General features: G+C 55.2%; 1 protein-coding gene across 2 annotated transcripts in view; it reads left to right on the plus strand.

The window, feature by feature from the left end:
- Positions 1 to 1,103: 1,103 nt before the first annotated feature.
- Positions 1,104 to 21,444, plus strand: part of TNRC18 (trinucleotide repeat containing 18) — a 53,885-nt gene continuing 33,544 nt past the window's right edge. Inside the window, exons 1-3 of one of the 2 annotated variants that reach the window (XM_034065621.1) lie at positions 1,104 to 1,349; positions 17,408 to 17,533; positions 17,951 to 19,753. In XM_034065621.1, the coding sequence (XP_033921512.1) occupies positions 1,148 to 1,349; positions 17,408 to 17,533; positions 17,951 to 19,753 (2,131 nt within the window). In that variant the 5' untranslated portion in view covers positions 1,104 to 1,147. The remainder of the gene's footprint in view (positions 1,350 to 17,407; positions 17,534 to 17,950; positions 19,754 to 21,444) is intronic. The other variant, XM_034065620.1, reaches the window with a different exon arrangement.

The raw sequence follows: 21,444 nt of genomic DNA on the forward strand, positions 1-21,444 counted from the left end.
CCCGTTGAGGCAACGCAGGCGGCGGTGAATTGAATTGAAACCGGATTTTTCACCTAAACTTAAGAAAACCACGACCCGATGGGATTTTTCTCACTGTTTTTCATTATTCCCCGTTCTGTTTTGTGTAATTAACCACTTTTTGGCTCGGCGGATCCCCCCCTTCTAGGCTCGGAGCCGGGAAGGGCGGCGGGGCCGGGGCTCTCTGAGCGCTGGAAGGGGGGGGATAGGGAGAACCCCCCACTTTATTCCCCTCAGTGTTTATCATTCCTCGCTATCCCGGTGCAAAACCCAGTGGATTGGGTGTCGGATCGTTTCATCAGGCTACAAGTACAATTAGGTCTTTATTTTTCTATCTATTTCTATGTATTTTTTACCCTTTCGGGGTTTGCTGTTTCCGAGTGGGGAAAACGGGAGGAAAAAGAAGAAAACCCCCCAAAAATAACAAACCCCAAGCGGCCGTTTGGAACGTTGGGAATGCGGAGGGGGAAAAGGGCAAGAAACGAGGCTGCGGGGCGATACCGGAGCCCCGGTCCCGATCGGGCGGCTCCCGGCGGGGCAAAGCAGCTCTACGAGGGGAAAAATAGGGAAAAAATGAAAATCAGGGAGTTTAGCAGTGTTGTTTTAGTGTTTTTTTCGGTGTTTTTATGTATTTTAATCTTTATTTATGTATTTTTTTGGAGGAGAAGGGCAACGCCGCTTCCCCGCCGCCCGGTCCCATTGGAGCCGCGGTGCGGGCTGTGCTGCCTCCGCTTCCCCGCGTTTGGCTTTGGCGATGCCAAATTCCCTTCTCATTGAAAATAGGAATTTTAAACGCTTTTAATTATTTCCCCATCCTTTTCCCCACCCGTTTTCCTCCCTTTACTTGGGTGCTCGCGTTTGGGGGTGGCCGGGAAGCAGGGCTCGGAGCAGGCTCCTCATCGCACCCCGTTCTCTATTGCAGGCAGCGCCGAGACCGCCGCGCCGGGGCTGGCTCCGTCTCCGTCTCCCTGCCCCACGCCATGGGATGCTTGGACGCCTTATTTTTGAGAACCATCTGATTTTTTGGGGGAGGAGAAGGAGGGGGGGGGTGGGGGGCGGGGGGGTGGGGGGGGAAGGCGGTGGCGGACACCGACAGCGATCCCGGAGACTCCTTGAAGCCGGCGAGTGGATGATGGATGGCCGAGATTTCGGGCCCCCCCGCTCGGTGCACGGCCCCCCTCCGCTGCTCTCCGGGCTGGCCATGGAGAGCCATCGCTTGGGAGCCACCGGCCGCTTGGCCCCTGCCGCTGGTCCCATGGCTGCCGGGCTCCCCGCTGCCCTCCAGCCCGGCAAGTTCCTCGCATCGGGCATCAGTCTCCACTCCCACCCGGGTAAGGCTCTGCGAACCCCCCCTTTCCATCCCATCCCATCCCATCTTCGGTAGTCTTCCCGTCGCTGTTCCCATTCCCGGTGCTTCCGCGGGTTCACAGGCAAAGATACAGTAATAACAATGATAATAGGGATTATGTGCGCTGGCAGCTTTTTCACGTGTTTTTCCCAAGGGTTTTCTGCTTTGCTTGGAAAAAAATAATGGGGGGGGGGAATAATAGTATGGGGAGAAATAACAGAGGAAAAGGGAATAAATAATAAGGACAGAAAATAAGGAAAAGGGTAAAAAATAATAGGGGAAAATATAGGAAAAGTGGAAAAAATAAGAGAAAAGGGATAGAGAATAATAGGGGGGAAAAGGAAAAATTAGGGAAAGTGCAAGAAGAAAACAGGGAATGGGGGAAAAAAAATTGCTCCCAGCCGATAAAACTTCCCCCTTCCAGTGCAGGGTTCTGTTGGCACTCGGGGGAAATCCCTGCCGAGGCGGCTGCGGGTGCTTCGTGGAATAAATCCGGGGAGTAAATCCCCGTTTTGGGAAAGCCGGAGAGCGCAGTTTGGGTTGCAGCGGGGAAAGGGGCTCTGGTGAAGAAGAACCGTGCTCGGGCTGGGGAAAGGGGGCAAAATGGGGCAGTTTTGGTGTTTTCCCTTCTGCTGCCTCTGCGGGTATAGGGGAATTTTTTCTCTTCCATTTTTCCTTTTTTTCCCCTTGTTTTTCCTTATTTTTAAAATATATATATTTTTTTAAACGCGCAAACAAAACTTCTCCCCCTTCATACGTTTTCCCTTCCACTCGTTGTGCTTCATCCTCCCGGAGCCCCACGTCTGCTTCTCCACCGACTAAAAAGCAGACATTGAAACACGGCCTTTATTTCGTTTTCTCTTTCTTTTCCCTCCCAACTCAGCCTTTTATTTATTTGCTTAAACGACTCCATTTTTGAGAGGGATTTTGATCTTTTTCCGCCCTTTCCCTGTTCCTTTTCCCAGCGTCTCGCAGGCTGGGATAAGGCAGGATCCTGCCGAGCTGCTGGGAGGACACAAGGGATTTCTGACCGTTTGATTTCCCTCTCTGCCTCTCTCTATTATGCTTCTTTTTCCCTTTCTTTCCCCTGGGCGTGGAGAGGTGACTCGGAGTTTACTTTAGGCGTTGGGAGGGTGACAGGTTTTGCAATAATAAACCTGCTTTTCTCCCAGCCGCCCGGGATGAATGACTTTGAAATTTGCAAACCTGATTGCCAACATCTGCACAGAAGGAAGCAGCCCGAATCGAGGCAAAGAGATTTATTAGCTTTAGACTAGGTGGCAGTGCCAATTTCCCAGGTGCGAAGGGGAGAGGTGTAAAGCGAAGGGCTCTGAAGCCAAGCACATGGACAAACACCTTTTTCCCTTCCCTTTTGTCTTTTTCCTTGGTGTTTTTTCCGCCTCCTTTTATTTTCATCCTGGGCATTTTCTCTCCCTCCATATTAAAGCAGAACATGATCTCTGTAAAAATCCATCTGGATACTCTGAAGCCAAACCGAGTGCGGGTTGTTTCTTTTTCTTTTGCTGTTAATTCCTTATTGGGTTATTTTTATATTGTTTAAATTCTTTTTGTTGTTATTTCTCCTCCCAAAGTTTCCTTTTCTGATGCTTCCCTGAAATCCAGGCGGCCCTGGAGGGAGCACAGAGCTCTGGCCTCCCTAAGCCGCTGCGCGTTGCTCTCTGCCGCCGTCTGCAAGCGATCCCACTGCATTGGGATCGAGCCTTGGATGTGGGGCTGCTCACAGAGCAAAAAGGGGGTTTGTGATCCCTCTTTCTTTTGCTTTTTCATGTGGATTTAGTGTTTTTATCGCCCTTTTTCTTGTTGTTAGACAATCCCCTGCACCACCGCAGTGCCCGGCTCTCCCTGCGCGCTCCCCGGCATGATCGCTTCGGCACAGCCGTTCCCAACCAGCCTAACCGTTCCTAACCACCCTACATGGCATTAAAAAGCTCCATACAATTAACAGTCGAAACTTCCATTACACAGTGATGGGATAGGCAGGGATTTATTTTCTTTTCCTGTTTATTTTCTTTCCTTTTCGGCTTTAACAAAATCATTTGAAATGATGATTGCTTCCTGCTTCGGAGGGCCCCTTTGTAGCTTTGTGTTTGCAGTGCTGATGTTGGTGTGTGCTTTTTTTGTTGGGGCTTCTTTTTGTTGTGTTTTCCTCGTTTTGCTTTGGTTTTAGGGGGGGTTTGGAAGGGTGGAAAGCAGAGGCTTGTGCAAGGGGTTAAGGAAAGTGGGCAGGAGGCAAAGCCTTTAAATAGAGCCAGTTCAAACTGATCTTTAAATACCGCCGGGCTGAAGAAAGAGATTGTTGACTCCATCCCAGCGTCCTCCTAAAATAAATACACCCCTGTAAAAATAGCACGACTGGCCATAGTTGAGAATCCAGATTGGAGAATCCGGTTATTGCCAGCACCAGCTCCTTGTTTTTCCTGTACCCTCGCCTTGTTCGACACTCCAGGCTCGGCCCCAGTGCCAAAATACAGGACCAGGGCCGTGTTCAGTGACCCTGGAGCCTCAGCTCTCCTCTGGGGGGGGGGTTTCTATTCCATGGCAGCATTCCGGACGCTGTGTAGTCCACGGGGATGGGGACAGAAGCCCCTTTGTTGGAAGCGTACGGAGGGAGGAGTGAACTGAAGCCTGGGGGGGGGAGGCGAGCCAGCCCTGGGTGATGGGGCTGCTGTCCCGTGTCCCCATCCCCAAGGAGGGCAGGGGGGACTGGGGGCCGGGGAGCAGCGGGGTGCTCCCAACAGCTTTCTGCCGAGGGCTGCGGGAGGAAGGTGACTGTTTGCAATGGAATTTCATCCCTGGCAGCCGGGCTTGCTGGGAAGAGCTTGCACAAAAAGAGGCTGCAATCGGCGGAGTTGGGCGGTTGAGTCTGTTAAAGCAATAGCTCGCTCTGCTCTGCAGGTCAAAATATGGGGTTGATGGTTGTGTTCCTTCCCTATACTACAGGCTTGGGGTCAAAGTGAATGTGCTCCGCTCCGTGCTGCGTTGTTGTGTTTTGGGGGAGGTGGAAAAGGCTCCTTTGGGCTCAGTTGCAAAGGGGTGTTCTGGGACTGTGTCCTTGGTAGGCAGCGGGGTCTGTGCATGAGCAGATCCCATCCACATGCAGAAATACCTCTGGGTTTAAAAGAGTAACAATAAAAACCTGCTTTTTGCCATGTATTGAGGTATCTTTTCTTGGGTGGAATGCATAAGGGTGGGGGGGGGGCTACCAGAACAAATCTGTGCTTGTATAAAAGGATGCCTGGCTTCTCGCATGAAAATACACTTCAGAAATGCCTTCTAGTGCCCAGGAAAAGGGACACAGCTTCATGAGCAGAGCGGACTTGGTGTTAAATCCAGAGCTGTGAATCGACCAGGCGGAGGGAAGAGGTTTTCAGTGTGCTTGCTTTCCTGCTTCCACATTAGCATGTGCATTCAAATGCAGGGATTTAAGGTGGATTGGAGACCATCCCTGCTTCCAGGCTTGCTGTGCCGGGGGAGAAGTTTTCCAGACGGCTGGGCCAGGTATATAGGGGAATAAATAAATACATAACCCCCCCTCTCCTCCCAGGATAGCTTTGCTGTGCCAGCAAAATCCCACTGTAGTCATCCTTATAATGGCAAAATTGTGCTTGTGCTGAGCCCGCAGATTCTGCAGCGCAGGCTTTGCCGTCGGCAGCGCCAGCAGAAGCACAATTCGCTCATCTCATCTGCATCGGTGCTAAAATCACTTTGCTGATAGGAGACACTGGGATAACATGGATGCGGTGCTGGACTGTGCTGTGTCCCGCTCCTCCCCGGGGAGGATTTGGGCTCCCGGACCGGCAGCAGTGGGGTTTTAGCTGTGGTTTGCCGCTGCCTCTTCTCGGTCACGTTTTGATGCTTCAAGGAAAATACCATCGGTGTTTAATGGCCCTTGAAATCGCGGTTTCGCCCTCCCTGCCTGCCCAGGGGGTGGTGCGAGGGGCTGAGTGTGGGGGGCTCCATGGGGCAAGGGATCCGGCAGGAATGCGGCCGGCTGGAGACCTGCCCGAGGAGATGTTTCCCCTCCCTTGGGGCCCTGGTGAAATCAGATGCTTCTTAATGCGTGTTTTCAGGCGGAGCAGCCACTGTGCTTGTCCGGGTAGGGCTCGGGGAGGTGATGCTGGGCTGTGCTGGATAGGGAGCTTGTGCTTGGACCCATCGCAGTCTCCCATTTCCACCCGGTATTCCTGCCCTATGGCCATTAAGTGATGCCCCTGCAGTTCCCTTGGGCTTGTGGCCAGCTCGTAGGCTGTGAGCAAGGCAGGAGCAGTGTCTGGTTTTGCACTGGGAATTAAATGTTGTTGGGAAAAAACTGATAATCTGCATTTTTGGGAGTCTCCCGTTGTGCATTCTCAGCGTGCTGGGGATGTGTTTTTCTCATGTCCCAGTGGTTGGGTGGGTTGGGGGGGGTGGCATCTCCATCTCTCATCATCCCCCCGTCCTCCAACCCCTCCGGAGTTCCCATCTCAAGCGGTGCTCACTGGCAGTGGAGACGTTAGGTTTGGACTGTGGACAGGAGCCCAAGGGCCATGGGGTGACGTAAACTTGCTTGGAGCAAGGTCCTGCAGGATCCTCTGCTGTGTTAGGGCTTCTCATACCTTCTCCAGCTGAGTGGGCAGGAGATATATAGTAGTGGAAAGATGTTCTTCATTAGCGTGGTTTCTAGCAGCCCATCTGCCCATCACTGAGTCTCCTTGTTGGGATTGTACAACCACCGGTCCCAGCCCTGACTGGTGGTGTGCCAGTGAGAATCTGATCCAGAGGATGAGCCGGTGCTAGAAATCCTAGCTGGGGGGTGGCGTGGGGCACCAGGCAGGTCCCCGGCATTGGGGACAGGCTCCTGCTGTTTCCCAACACAGCAGCTGTTGGAGAGATGGAAATCGCAGGGAATTAATCTCGCTGCAGACGTGGTTAACAGAGCAGGGCTTTCGTAAGGGAAATTTTAGCTCTCCTTGCTAGGATAACCCAGGCTAGAGCTGAAATGAGTTTATAATTACATAGTAAATACCCCCCCCCCCCCTTGTCATTTCACCATCTCGTGATGAATATGGAAATGAACATTGTTGAAGGGGAATGAAGCCGTTGTGGCAGCCTTCCAGGTGAGCGCCTTGCGGTCCGGCCCCGCTGTCGGCTCACCTCCTTCAGCTGGGGTTAGCACCCGGCGAGTTGAAACAAGGCCCCTGTGTGTTTTCGGCGTGTACTCAACTGGTCCAGTTTAAAGCTCGGGGCGGGAGGTGGTGCAGGGGATCGGGGCCAGGCTGGCATGTGCTGACATGAAAGCTGCCTTGCCGGGACGAGGAGATGTCGGCCTGGGTTAGGTAACGCGATCCAGCATCGCCCCGCTCGAGGTGCTGAGGACAAGGGAGTGCTTTGTTCTGCCTCGCTGCTGAAACGGAGAGCACGGGGTGCCCTCAGCGACCCGAGAACGCAGGCGGGTTGGGGAAGGTGGGGAGATGAGGGCAGCTCCCTGCTTGCGGGGTAAGGAAGAGAACTGCAGGAGCCCCTCGCTGGCTATTCCAGCTGGGAATGGGCTTTAAAAGCCAACTTTGGGAAGGGGAATGATCCAGTGGCCAGGAGGATTTGGGGGGTTTCCTTCTCCCTGTGTTTCCTCCCAACCTCATGTTTTGGCTGGCATCGCTCCGGGATGGCACATCTGGATGTGCGCAGGCATCGTGGTGGGGAAAAACACCTTTTCTCTCTGCTCTTTATTTGTGTGTTGTTTGCTTCTCTCCAGCTCTTAAACACCAAGGGGATGGCAACAACACGAACCCCTTATCCCCATGGCTGGGGCACGGTGTGGCAGGAGCCCTGCTGCACGCAGGGAACAGTTGGGTTCTCTCCCCAGCCTGCAGGCATCAGCTCTTGAGTGCGGGATGTGCTCCAGCTGTTGTCACCGACGGTTATGGGAAGCGAAAGGTAGTTGAGAGAGTTTGGTATCTCTGAATGAGGGAGGTGATGGGCACAAAGGAGGGGTGAGGAAGGGCTTGGTGCAGCTTGAAGCTGGGTTCTGTTTAAATCCGGTGAGACTTGAAATAGGGGCAAAAGGACTGAAGTGACCTTGGGAACAAATTTTATTGCTGGCGTAGCAGTGGCCAAAGAGCCATTTTGAGGGAGCTGGATGCAGGCAGGCAAGCTGAACATGGTGGGCTTGGAGCAAGGGAAGGAGCAGTGTGTTGTGTTCGGGAGAGAAAGTGCCTTTTAGAGGAATAACAGAGATTTGAAGGCATTCAGCCTTTCCCTACATCTGTATCCCCAGCAACTTCTGCAAAGGTTGCTCTTGCTTCTGCCACCATCCATCCATCTTACCCTGCCGCGTCCCTGCGAGCAAAGAGCCCTTTTTATGTTACATGCTTAGATGGATTGCCTGGGCTTCCCTTTCTGCCCCCGATCCCTTCTCAGCACAATTCCCTGTGGCTTCAGTGTGCTTTTAATACATTTGGTTTAATTGCTTTTAATTAAACCAAAAATAAAACTAATAATTGGGATGGCCAGCGTGCTTGGGAGGGAGGGTTTTGAAGGGATTCTTTGCTGCTTGCAGGCAGTGCCGGTAGCGGGGTGGGAATGGAATAGCCCCGTGTTATCCCTACACGGTGTGTGTGATTCTGGGGTTCTGTGTCCTGATGTGCTGGGTTGGGGGCACCCCATATGCCATGTCACACAAGTCAAGCAGGTAATATTCCAACTAGGAAAGATCCAGGCAGGTGAGTGAAGATGGGTGCTGGTGAGAGCTCAGCACACCTTTCCTGGCTCAGCTCGGCCAGAGTTTCCCATTGCAATCCCAGTGCTGCAGCTGGGCTTTCTCCCTGATGGGGTTGGTGGCACAAAGCAGTGATTCTTCTGCTGCTTTTAATGGTAGGTTGGGGTTTGTGCGGGATCGGGAATTCCTGCTTCCATCAGATGAGCCCTCTCTGTGACTGTGTTATAGACACTTGCTTGGGTTCGGGGCTGACATTCATATTGCCACAAGTGCCTTAGGCTTCCCCCTTTGCCTTCCCTTCTTCCCAGCCCTATCCATGATGAATTTGATCTTCTTTCCTGCTTGGAATCTCACCGTCAGCCCAGGCTGCTTCCATCTTGCAGAGCACACAAAAGCTCAGTGCCCTTCCCTGGCCAGGCTAAACACAGCTGGGAGGAAGGAGAGGCACAAATTCATTCTTGGAATTGTTCTTGAGGTGTTCCTTGGTCTCCCTGGTTGAGATGTGCAAACACTTATGTGTGCATGTATATAGGGCATCCATCCAGTGCTTCACCTGATGGAGGGCTGGCTGTCCCTGCCGGGTGGCATCACAACCGGCTTGGCAGTTTGTTGGGAGCCCAAAGACTGTGCTTGGGTTTGAATATGGATTTGCATAATTCATTCGGAATTAAACCTCACCACCATAGTATTTGCCTCTGTGTTTGCCTCCTGTTAGCATTGAGGAGGTGCTGGCTGCAGAGACCCTGCTGCTTTATGTTTCAGAGCTTCTTCAGCACAGAAAAGATGGCACGGGCTGATGTGCAGGGGGATGTGGGGTGTGCAGGAGCTGTGTGGGGTCAGGAGGAGAGCCTGAGCACAGGGTGAGCTTTAGTGCCTGGTTTCCTAAGGAAAAGCAGCTTATGGGAATGTGCTCCAGCTGTGGATCTCCTTGCACCCATAAATGCCTGCGCCTGTCGCTGAATTTCTCCAGGGTGGTTTGATCCCTGCAGATGCTGTGGAGGCTCTGGGAGAGGCATGGATGCGTTCACCCCTGTGGCACACAGAGCAGCACATGCAGTGCCCTTACCCCATCCTGGCCTTGCTGCATCCAAGTGGGACTTGTGATTCTGGAGCCATTTGAACACAGTTGGGTCATCGTTGATGTCCTTGCTCCAGCCCTGGGGTGTTCCTTGGGGCCAGTCCCCTCTTCCTGCCGGGACCCCCGTGCCGTGCAGGCTGTTGGCACGTGTTGGCATTCAGGTCTGATCAGGGTGCTGTGCCCCCCTGTGCCTCAGTTTCCCCTTGCAGTGCCACCTCCCTTTGCAAGGCAAACCCAGAGAGGTGCTGAGCGTTGGCAGCTGCTTTGCAAACAAGAAGGTCTAAAATAAGCAGTGACAGAGGCCGAGTCTCCCAGGGCTTTGAGTCATCCCTGCAGGGCAAAACAAACCCACATCCAGCTGCCACCTCCCTGCCAGATGTTACTGCTGGGAGGGCTGGTTGTGTTTTGGTGCTGGATCTACCAGGGGAGCACATGGAGCTGCTATGGGAGATGGCACCTTGCTGATGGACCTGATGAAACCATGGTGAAACTGGTGGCTTGGGGCAGTCCCTAAGATTGGAGGCTTCCAGTTGGATTTATGGAGGAAGGGGGTGAGATGAGCAGCCCTGGTTTGACACAGTGTGGGTTTGGGTTTGCAGAATGGGGGCTTAGGCTTGGTGGGGACCATCCTCTGTGCAGCCCCTCCTCTCTGTGCAGGACAGGAGGCCAGGTTGGGATGAACCTAGGGGTGATCCCATGGTGGCCCTCACTGCACACAGGAGGAAGGCGACCAGGGCAGCGGTGATGGGAAGCCGAGGGGAGCATTGTGCTGGTGGCATTTGCCTTGTGGTGGGCGCTGAGCCTTCATCCGCAGTGCTGGCTGCTGCCCATCACCCAGCGGTGTTTAATTTCTCAATGGGAGGCCAGGGAGATAATGCTGCACGGTCCCATTTAACCTGCTGGTGACCTGGTCTTAAGTCATTGTGGCTGAAAATAGACCATGTTCCCTCCAGGGCACGGCTAATGGTGCTGGGAAAGCTGGGATCTCTCTTTGAAGGCTGATTTAATTGCTGCTGGCAGGCACTGAGTGCAGGTGATGTGGGGACCAGCACCAGTGCCATCCCACAATAACCTCCCCCACCGAGAGCCCGTAGCTACCCAGTGAAGGGTAACGAGCTCTATTCCTTAACGAAGGCACGGGACAGCAGCTCTGAGCCAGTATGTGGCTGGTGCTGGGTTAATTGCCCAGACTTTGCCTGCAGGGAGCAGGGGCTCGCTTGTTTGCATCACATCTGCACGGATTTGGGGTGATTTAAAGGACTAATAAATAGGGTAGATTCAGTTTCTGGGCTTAGGGAAAAATGGGGAGCAACCACATCAAAAGTGGGTGCCTAATGCCTGGAGCAGAATCAGCCCTAATGGAGCCCCTGTGCTGGCTGCTGATGACTGAAGGGTCTTGGTCATGATGGATGGACCAGAGCAGAAGCATTTTGGTGCTGTCCTAGAAAATGAGGAGAGGAGGGAGACTGCAGCCTAGCAGCCAGGTTCTGCATTCCTGGGGATGCTGCTGAGCATTCTGAGAGTTAAAACGATTCTTTTCTGATTTCCATACAGCATCTTAGTGAATGTGGAGCTGAAGAACCCATTGAGTTACTCCATGTTATGCAGGAAAGCTCTGTGGTTGTGTAGTGAGAGCCTGGAGGGTTTGGTGGACCCCCATTGGGGTGTCAGGTTTAATTATAGCAGTGGAAAAGGAGAGACATCCAGCGTGGTGGGGGATTTCAGGCTGGGACACAGAGGAGAAGCTGCTGCTGCAGCAGCTGGTGGTGACTGGGAGTGTTGACACTGGTTTGAGTGTTTGTGTCAGGATTAATGTGGGACTGGGTTGGTGCTTCCCAGACTGTGTTGCAGGCTGGGTTGTGCATCACGCCAAGAGCATGGTTTCCAGCCTGACCTCTCCAGCAGGAGGAAAAGCCACTTTTTCTCTGCCACAGGGGTTTTTTTTCCCCCCAGGGTGGCTTCTTTCTGCACCCTGTGAAGACCCTGTCAGCAAGGAGCTGATGGGTGACCTTGTGGGAGATCTTAGGGCATCTCATTGTCCTCCTCCTGTGGCCCCAGTCCCTGAACCACTGGTCCACCTCAGTTTGCATTTGCTTTGCTGCACGGTGGAAGCTGAGTCTGCAGGACACGGGAGAGAGCCGGTGTGTGAGCACTGATCCCTTGCAGCCACTTCTTCCCATGTCCTCCTCCTCTGGCATCTCCAGCCCATCGGGGCTGTTCCAGCTCATAGGTGAGGAGGAGGTGAGCAGTAGTGCTCAGCCTGATACTTACATCTATGGAAGCAGGGAATCCTCCATGCCCTGCACACGTATCCTGCCCCTTTGGTGCACACAGCAGTAAAATGAGAGCACGGGGTAATAGTGGCTGCGGGAGGGCTGGTCGGAACCCCGGCGTTCCTGCACTGACGCAGCCTGCAAGGCATAGTAAATATTGAGCAAGAGGCACTTAAAAATAAAGCAGCCTGGACACAGATTCCCCTGTGGAATGAAATGAAATTAAAAGAAACAATAGAGAGCTGCTCCGAGCTGGGGGAAGGAACTCGCCTTGGCTGTTAAAGGCAGGGATTTCTGCAGCCGTGACGCTGTTTGAGCCGGCAGAGGCCGGGATCGCAGACCCCCCGCTGGAAGATGCTGTCTCTGAGCTCACCGGGACCCTTAGAAGATTAAACGAGGAGTTAAATTGATCTGGCTGTTGTGGATGTGGGGGATGAGATTCGAGGCCCTTCAGGGGACATGGAGAGTCGAGGCTGTAAATTAAAGCTTTGAAGCAGCTGCCAGGCCCGTAGCACACGGGGTGTAAATACAACCGGGTCGGGTTTTGGGGCGGAGGGTTGTGATGGCTTCGAGGACAAGGATGGGGCCTGGCTGCTGCTGTGGTCCAGGAGCATCTGATCCAGGGGCTTTGGTTTCAGCCCAGCATGTTCAGGGACTTGTATTGCTGCTGTCTCGTGCATGGCACTGAGTCAAGGCGGCTCCGGTGCCTCGGGTGTCACTGGAGCTGCCCTGGCAGACAAGGGGAGGAGGTGGCAAAGATTTACCCTGTCAGCACTCCTGGCTCTCAGCTGTTTGCAGCCATAAATGTGTGTATGAGAAATAGCTGCGGCCCTGCTGCGTGCCCCTGTGCTGTGGGGCAGAGATGTGCTGGAGGGGAGGCCCTGAAAGGGTTTCCAGTGGAGGATGCACTGGTGATGGGATGACTCTGGTGGTGGTGGGAGGGGGCTGGCGGCCAGCGGGTACTCGCTGTGCTTGGACTTCTCCCAGTTCCCCTCCCTCGCTCCCTGCAGGGATTCATGAGGACATAAGCATTTATCCAGCTGTTTGTGGCATGGACTGGTGTCCCAGTTGGCTGCCTGTGAGGTGCTGCAAGCTGGACTGGGGAAGAGGTGACCGTGCTCTCAGCCAAGAGAGCTCCTGCTCCGTACTTGAGCCCAGCAGCCATATGAGACCCCGGCTGCACCAGGATGCAGAGTTGAAAACAACCCATGGCAATAAACCCAAAGCCTTGCTGCTGTGTTTTCCAGCCCCTTGAGGGCCAGGCTTTTTGGCTTGGACTCCCCTGTGTCCCCATGCATAGTGCTGTGTGGTGCCAACCTGCTTCCTGGCTGTGTGTCCATCACAGCCCGGGGATGATGGGGCAAGATGCTGGCGGTTGGAAGTATTTCACAAGTGGCAAAACCCATAACGGGCAGATGGGGCTGGTGGGGAGTTACTTCACTTCTGGGGTCTTCCGCTGGCAGGGCTGTGGCTTCTCTGGCACAGATGGCTTGTGCCTGGGGCTTAGCTTCAGTTCTTCACAGCCAGTACTGCATGTGGCCACCTTCTTGCCACCAGGATCATCACAGTGCTGTGTCCTGCTGTGTGATTCCCTTCGAGGTGACAGCAGGGACCAGAGGCCATTCCAGGCTGTGAGTGGAGGCTTTGCGGATGCTGCATCTCCTTGGTGCATGGGTGCTCGTGGCTGGTTTGGAGCAAACAGACCTTGACTGTGAGGGTGAATTCCCCATTGAGTGGTCTCTCTGCTGCTCCTGCTTGCTGTTCTTCACCCTTGGTGGGTGCCCAAGTGAGCCATCACCTCTGTACCAGGTCAGCAGCCAGCATGGGGAGCAGCGTGGGGATGCTCTGAAGGTGCCACCCTGATGCTGGTGCACACACGTCCCACACCACTCATTGGCCTGAGCTGTGCCCACAGGGAAGATGGTATTGATCTCTAATGTGTCCCCTCCAACGTGTCCCCTTCCTCCCTCTTTCCCAAGCCCGGCTTGGGGTCAGATGCAGAGAGCCCCCAGGTGCCTGGCAGCATGCAGTGACTGCTGCAACCATGTCTGCCTGCCTTTGCCACCTCTTGTTTCCTGGTGGCTCCCTCCTCTCAAGGAGCTTTGGGTAACCCTGAGCAGGCTGAGCACGTGGGGCCGTTTCCCTCCTGCTTCTCCCGGTGTGACCTGTGGCCTCCAGACGTTTGGTGTGTGGTTTGTGTGGTTGCTGCTATCTCATCTCCCCATCAGTCACATCCCCTCTCGGGGGTGAGTCACCTCTCCCCACTCCTGGTGCCGTTTTTGGAGAGCTGAGCAAAGATGAAGGAGATGTTTTCAACCAGGCTGACACATCTGCACCCGCCAAGTTCCTCTCGTAACAGCCCTTAGTGATTTATGTCTCAGTTGTGCAAAGCAGGTACGTTTGGAGCTGGGAAGGAAGGGGATGGGTGTGCATAGCCCCTCTGTGCTCATCTACTGCACCCACTGGAGCATCACAGGGGGAGCCAGGCAGGGATGTTTGTTTGGGCTCCTGGCTGGGTTGAGGTGGCTTGAGGGATGGTCTCTGTGCTTCTTAAGCCCTCTGAGCTGGACTGCTTCAGGACTGTAGTGATAGGACAAGGGATAATGGATTCAAATGCAAACAGGGGAAGTTCAGGTTGGATGCAAGGAAGAAGTTCCTGACTGTGAGGGTGCTGAGGCACTGGAATGGGTTGCCCAGGGAGGTTGTGAATGCTCCATCCCTGGCAGTGTTCAAGACCAGGTTGGACAGAGCCTTGGGTGACATGGTTTAGTGTGAGGTGTCCCTGCCCATGGCAGGGTATTAGAACTGCATGATCTTAAAGTCCTTTCCAACCCAAACCATTCTGTGATTCTCTATGTGCCCATGCTCACAAAGCAGTCACATGAGATTCATCTTGGTGGTGCCTTTCCCAGGTGACCAGAGGCCATGCTGATGGGCGCATGCTTTTGGCACAGTGTGGCTTGGCAGGGGAGGGGGCACAGCCATTGTGGGGCTGGCAGAGCTGCCAGCTCCCCCCTCCCTGCCTGCACCACGGTGCCAGCCTGCCTCTGGGTGTGCAGGCAGCCGGAGGAGCGTGGCTCAGCCTGCCAGGACCTGTTGCTGTGTCCCTGGGCGAAGCGGATCCTGCGCTGGTTCAGCAAACGCGCTGGCCCCAGGCACATGGAGATGGTTGTGGTTTCCCCCCTTTCCCCTCCCTTTCTATTGGCAGAAGCCCATGGTTGGGGTGAGCTGTGCGTTGCTCACTGCGGTAGAGTTTCTCCCCTTGGCATCGCTTTCTGGCACGGAGATCCAAGGAGGGAGCGACTTGCCCGCGGCTGCCTCCTGCAAATGCAGCTACTTAGAGCATGGAGAAGAGCTTCACCTCCAGGTCCTGCCCGGGGGAGCAGGGCAGCAGGTTTTAGGCTGTGTGTGAGCCTAATGGCAACCCATCAGCATCGCTGCTGCAGGGCTGTATGCAGGAAGGGATGCTCTGGTGGTGCCTAAAGGTTGGATTTGCATTGGGTTCATTCTCAGGAAGGCTGTGGCTCTGATCCCTCCTTCCTGCCCCAGCTCTGGTTCCTGGCTGGGAACAAGCCAGGTAAACACAGCCCAGGCAGCTTCTCCTCTGGGCACTTTGCAAGGGAAAACAGTGTTGCTGGTAAACCCAAGGCTGGGGTTCAAATGGTTCTCTGGTTTTGCTGCTGGGTGTTGCAGTCAAGTCTTTGTACCTGCCCTGCCTCAGTTTCTCCTCCTTCTTCAGCACAGTGGCTGGAAGAGCTTTGTGAGGGCTCATCTTAACACTGTTGGAGGGGGGATTTCATCTGCTCTTTGGCCACTGTCATCCTGCAGTTCCCTGTCCCCTTGTTTTGACCTGCCTTCCCACTGCTCCTCTTCCTCCTGCAGCCGGGGGCTGAGGCTGGGTCCTTGTGCTGGGATATGATGCTGCTGATGGTAAAGGAAGCCCAGAGCATTTGAGGCTGGGCCTGACCCTGTATTGTCCCTGGGCAGGATAAGATGCTGCAGGCAGGGAGCTGCCCTGGTGGAACCAGGAGTATAACCAGTACCAAAATGCCTCTTCAGGTACCAGCAGCTTAAGCTATGTGCTGGTGTCCCTGTGCTGGATGGCAGGGCTGGATTGTGTCCCCTTCCTGAAGCCCTGCAGGTAGCTTCTTGCCTTACACCATATGCAAGCGGAGACATGCCATGGGCACAGTGCTATCTGCAGCGCTGGGATGTGATCTCCATGCCGGAGCACCTACAGCCGGGATGAAGGTCTGACTGGGAGAAGGGGCTCATGTACTGTTGTCTATGGCCGGAGCTGCTGGCTGGTGTGACATGGGGTGCTGCAGAGGGTGTGCTGTGCCATATGGGACCGCGTTCCATTGGAAGTGTGTTGCTCCTGCTCCAGACACTGGCTCACATCCAGCCCAGCCGTGCCGGCGTGGTGTGACGGAGGTGGTGGTGTGGCTGAGGCACACGCTGCGCAGTGGAGCTGCTCACAGCTGAGCAGGGTAGGTGCTCCTGGGTGCTCCAAGCGCTCTCCAAGCCATACAAGAAGCAGAGGTGTTTGGAAGCGCTCCAGTGGGAAGGTTTCGGGGTTACCAAGGAGAGGTGTGAATGTGTGTGTGTGTGCTCAGTGCCTTCCCAGCACCATGCACAACATTAAATAGCAAGTTCTACCTGCTGGGAGCGGGCTCTGCATTGAGCTTCATGGGCACAGCAGCTGCCCTGGTCCTGCCGCTGGATGTTGGTGTGAGCAGGTGATGCCACTGGGATCTTTCGGGTGATGGATGCTGGCCAGGAGCTGCGTGGAGCACCACGTCGGTGAGGCACATATGCTGGGATGCAAACATGTATGCGAAAGAGATCCTGGCTGTCTAAATAATGTGAAATATTGACTAGCTCTTGCAGATGGTGCTCCACGTGCAGCTCCGGGGGCTGAACTTCCCCGTCTCCCTTTGGGTTTTCGGTGTGATGATGCGTCGATCCACTTGGATGCTGGACTCTTGAGAAACTTGTTGCCTGGTTGTTTTCAGTGGGATCATTGGAATTCTGGGGAAGCTGGATGCTCATGGAGCCTGAGGGGAAGGGAGGAGGGTTGCAGAGGGCTTCTCTGGCTCCTTTAGACTCTCCTGATGGCTTTTATGTGTGTTTGAAACGATGGCACCAACTGGGATGCCGGTTCTCGCAGTGATGGGGTTTGTAGTGTTGCGCGGGTGCCGTTTGGTGGCAGTGTTGCAGAGGAGTTGCTGCCTGGAGCTAAGAGCTTGTGTTCTTGCCGCTATTACAGTGATTGTATTCACTCCTGGTGATGGTTGTTTGCATGAGGACGTTGCTGGGGGGCCCACTCTCGGAGGAGGCCCCAGTGTCCAGGATATAATCCAGACCTCTGGCAGCAGGGCCTTGGCCACACGCTGCTTTCCTATCAGCCTGTGGGTGGGTGGTTTTCTGCTCTGCTTTGCTTCCCTCCGGGATAAGAGGCTGGTTTGGGATATGTGAAACTGTGCTTTGTGTGAGTGGCTGTGGAGGATGCTCTAGGGCTTTCCTAAAGCCTGTACCCAGTGCTGGGCAGATGGGCTGTGCTGGCAAAGCTGTGCTGGCAAGAGGCTCTTATCACTGCTGGAGGAGCATGCTGGGGAGCACCCTCACCCACAGGTCACTGCACGTGTGATAAAACAGCTTCTCAGTGAGGTGGTTTGGTCCTTCAGCCTTCAGATTTAAGGCTCTGCTCAGAAGCAGCACGTTCCATTTGCTGCATAGGGCTGCACAGAGGTGCCAAGGGCGAGCTGGGGACCCACAGTGGGGGTCAGCACCTGGGGAGGGGTCCCGAACAGCATTCCCCTATGTGTGCTGTGCATTGCATCCCTGCAGCCGCCGCTCCTGGCGCGCGAGGGACCGACAGCCACAACAGTCTGTGCTCCTGCGGGGCTGGTTCCAAGGCAACGTGCTGCTTGGGCTTAAACACGCTTCCCTCTTCTGTTTCCCGTTTTCCGCAGGCTTTTCCCATCTGCCGAATGGGCTCTACCCGTCGTACATTCCCCTGAGCCACCTCGAGCCCCCCAGCGCTGGCAGTCCTCTCCTGGCCCAGCTGGGTCAGCACAGCCTCTTCGAGTCACAGAAAGGTGAGTCTGGGTCCCTGCATACCTTTTCCCTTGGTCACTCCTGGCTGCTCATCCTGTCCCTTATGCTTGCTTGCTTCTGGATGCTGGGATGTTGAGGGTGAAGAGCAGGAGTGCCCTAACATTATGATCTGGGGATGTTTCCAGTACAGCAGTACTGGTTGTGGCTGTGCTGTAGGGAGCCCAGCCAGGTCCCTCCTTGAAGTCCCCCCATGTGCTGCCTCATCCCAGGGCTCAGTGTGCATCAGAGACAGGGCTGCCCTGTATCCCACCTGAGCCACATGGAGATGGTCTCCTCTACCCTAGTCCTTCTAGGCCATGTCTGACACATCCTTGAACCCCATTCCCTCCCGCTTTGCCACCTCTCTCCTGTAGGGCTGTTGGAGGCCCATGGTAACTTCACTTGCTTTTGCTCTGCAGATGGGTTCTACCTTTCTGGCCACACAGGCCAGTCTGCTTTGCACCCGCAGCCTCCCCTCTCCAGGACCGCGGGCAACCACACGTCGAGCACTTTGCTCCGGGAGAAGGACCTTGGGCAGTTGCACAAGAGCTCAAAAGAAAGCCTCAAAGACCCAGGTGGGAAGGAGCGGGCATGCAGGAGCGATCTATCCCTGCCCTTTGCCAAGAAGGAGAGCAAGCCGAAGGAGGAGCCCCGGCCCCGCAGCGTGGTTGACCTCACACAGGACACTAAGCCCGACAGCGAGCGGAAAGTAAGCGTGGTGGAGAAGGCAGTGAAGGTCGGTGAGCGCCTGTCCCCGTTCCTGGCCGAGCACATGCCAAATCGGGGTGGTGGCGGTGGGGAACCCAAGTCCAAGAACCCGCTGCAGAGCTCTTCCCTCAGCAACTGCAATGGTGGTGGGGACCCCATGCTGAAGGTCCTGGGTGCCGAGCAGGACCGCTGTGCCAAGGATCCCGCTCGGCACGATGAGAACATGAGGCCTTCTGCGCATGCCCACGCCGAGCGGCTGAAGCGAGGGGAGCCCCTCCTGCCCTCCGTGGGTGCTTTGCACGTCTCCTGCAGCTGCCCATCCCCGCATCCCTCACAGCCGGGGAAGATGACGCCGGCCACGACATTCCCTCCGCAGCCCATCCATTCCAGCATGTACACCATCTTCCCACCGGCCAAGGAGCTGGGGAGGGAGCACAAAGTCATCGCCCCCACCTTCGTGCCTTCGGTCGAAGCCTACGACGAGAGGAGCGGGCCCATCCAAATCGCCTCGCAGGCCCGCGACAACAAGGCAAAGGACAAGGAGCTTGGCAAGGTGGGGGTGCTGCAGTCACCCACGGAGCGGTGCCTTGCCGATGCCTCCCGCACGCTCTTGTCCCAGGACTTTTCTTGCCACAGTGATGCCAAAAGGATGGAGGCTCTGAGGGAGAAGGGCTCCGTGATCAGGGCGAACTCCATGGCACTGAAGAGGCAGGTTACTTCGGAGCCCTTCCTCAACCGGCCGGGGCTGGGCTCTCCGGAGAGCAGGGAGTTCCTGGCTTCCAAGGACTTGCTGAAGCCGAGTCCGGAGGCAGAGCATCGCCCCTGCGAGCGGGACCGCTTCCAGCGAACCAGCTCCAAAGAAGCAGCGAAGGTTTACGGCACTTTGGACTCCTCCAGGCAGCACCTGGACCACGCTCAGCTGAAACCACCCGAGCAGAAGTGGAAGCCCTTTGAGATGGGCAACTTTGCCACCACACAGATGGCAGTGCTGGCTGCACAGCACAACCACGTCAGCCGGGCTGAGGAGGAAGCCAAGAAGGTCTACCTGGACCCCAGTGGCTTGCCGCGCTCCTCGGTGGTGGGCTCGAGGGGTGCTGCAGACGTCCTCCACCCTGCCTCCCATGGTGAAGGGTCGGCCATGCAGAGCCTCATCAAGTACAGCGGCAGCTTTGCCAAGGAGACGGCATCGCGGCAGAGCTGCGGCAAGAAGAGCCCCTTCGGTGGCTTGGGCAACGTGAAGTTGGACTCTGCACAGCTGGGCACCTCCAAAGTGCAGCAGCTGCTGTTGCAGCAGCCGGCAAAGCAGCTGAAAAGGGACCCCGAGAGACCTGAGAGTGCCAAATCCTTTGGCCGGGAGAGCATCGGCTCCCAGGGCGAGGTGGAGGTGAGGCACTTGCCCGTCGGCATCGCCGTGGCTGTGGCCCGGCAGAAGGACAACAGCAGCAGCAGCAGCAGCAAACTGGGGCCCAGCTTGGCAGACAGGGACCGCTCGCTGTCTCTCAGCAGCATCAAAGGTAGGTTCCTCAGGGCTGTCTCTATGGCATGAGCTGAGTTTGGCATCCTCAGTTCTCTTTGCCTCCCCTTCCCAGCCAAGGGCACGTTGTAAACCACAGTGGGGAGCAAGACTCCCCATGCAAGAGAGACTTCACTTTTCCTCCTTCCATCCCCTCTGTCCACCCCGTCTCCGTGTGTTTGATCCTTGTTAGCAAAGGGACTGACGGGGAAACCACTTAATCCACCTTTGTGCTGGTCTTTTAATCCCATGGGTTTGATTTAAGCCGTGGTGCTGGCAGGAAGGGGATGGCTCTGGTGAGATATCTGGGCCTCTGCTTGGCTTCTGCAGCAAGATAACACCCGAGGGCTGCCCAGCGTGGAGAGAGCTCGCCTCTGATGTGCCAAGGAGCAATGCCAAAGCAAGCGGCCGGCGAGCATCGCTTGACTTTCCATGTTTAGCCTTTGCCTTTCCCATTTTTCTCCCTTTACTCCCCTCTCAGCCAGCAGCCCCTCTTCCCATTCCCATCGCCCTCCCCGCCGCCCGGAGCACCTCGTGGGCAGCACAGGGAGCTGTTTGTTCAGCCGTTCAGTCGTCCCAGACGCTCCCAGCTTGCGTTAAATGTAATTTACTGAGCCGAACTAAAAGGCTGCAAACAAGGGTTGAATTCTGGCAGGCCTCCGGGCTCGTTGCTAAGGGATGCAGTTGGCTTTCAGACAGAAAACAAGACTGCTTTTCTCCTCCTCTCGCCCCCCAAATGCTGCCCCCCCCCTTTTGTATGCCAAGAGATACTGGTCTAATAACATTAGCTTGCTTGCGCTGAGTGGACGGTGCTTGAATGTTTAGACCTTTTAAGAAGGAGAAAGCAGGCTTTAGTTGGCTAATCTGTAGTATTTGGCAAGTAAAATGCAAGTATTTAGTGCTGGGCATTGGTTGTCAAGGGAACGGGCCTGAGCCTTTCCTCCATGCATAACTGATTGAATTTCTCTATGCGGGTCCGTGCGTCATGTTCATATAGAGAGACAAAATGATCATTCACTGTCTGGACAATCGTCGGTCTGTACAGCAAAGGGACCGGCCTGTCGGCAGGCTGGGGGCTAGGCAGGAATGAGGGGAATAAGAATGTGTGTGTGTGTGTGTGTTTGGAGAGGGGAGGAGGCAGAAAAGATGCTAAACCTGTCTATAAATAACAGAGCACAAGGAGTGGAAATGGGAGAGGGAGTGGAGGTAGAAGAACAAAATAATGGGTTTCTAATAAAAGACTTGGGGTCGACTCACCTTGGGCCAAGAAAGGGAGGTGAGAGTTAACCAAGGGTGTGCTCAATGTTCCTGATGCTAAAGAAGGCATCGACTGGGGGAAGATAAATAGGAAAAGAGGCTGCAAAGGGGCAAAAACCTGGACTAGGGAGCGGAAAGGGCTTTGTGTGTGGGTGGAGATGGTGGTAGGGAGGCAGGGAGGGATGCTGGGCTGCCAGAGGGGTTCACAAGCCCCTGTGCCTTGTGCCATGAGCAGTGGAGACTGCACAGGGCATCGTTCAGTGAGCCAAGGAGGGGCTGGCTGGGACAGGTACTGCACACAGTGTCCTGGCAGCCTGCAAGGGAAGCGGGGTGACACTGGAAGTTCCTTTGGGATGGAGAGGTGTGTGCCAGGTTTTAAAGCATCTTTGCTTTCTGCTTGAAGTCCACGGAAGGAGCCTTGGGGAGAGGAGCTGG

This window comes from Melopsittacus undulatus, chromosome 8 (genome assembly GCF_012275295.1).
Source record: "Melopsittacus undulatus isolate bMelUnd1 chromosome 8, bMelUnd1.mat.Z, whole genome shotgun sequence".
NCBI lineage: Eukaryota > Metazoa > Chordata > Aves > Psittaciformes > Psittaculidae > Melopsittacus > Melopsittacus undulatus.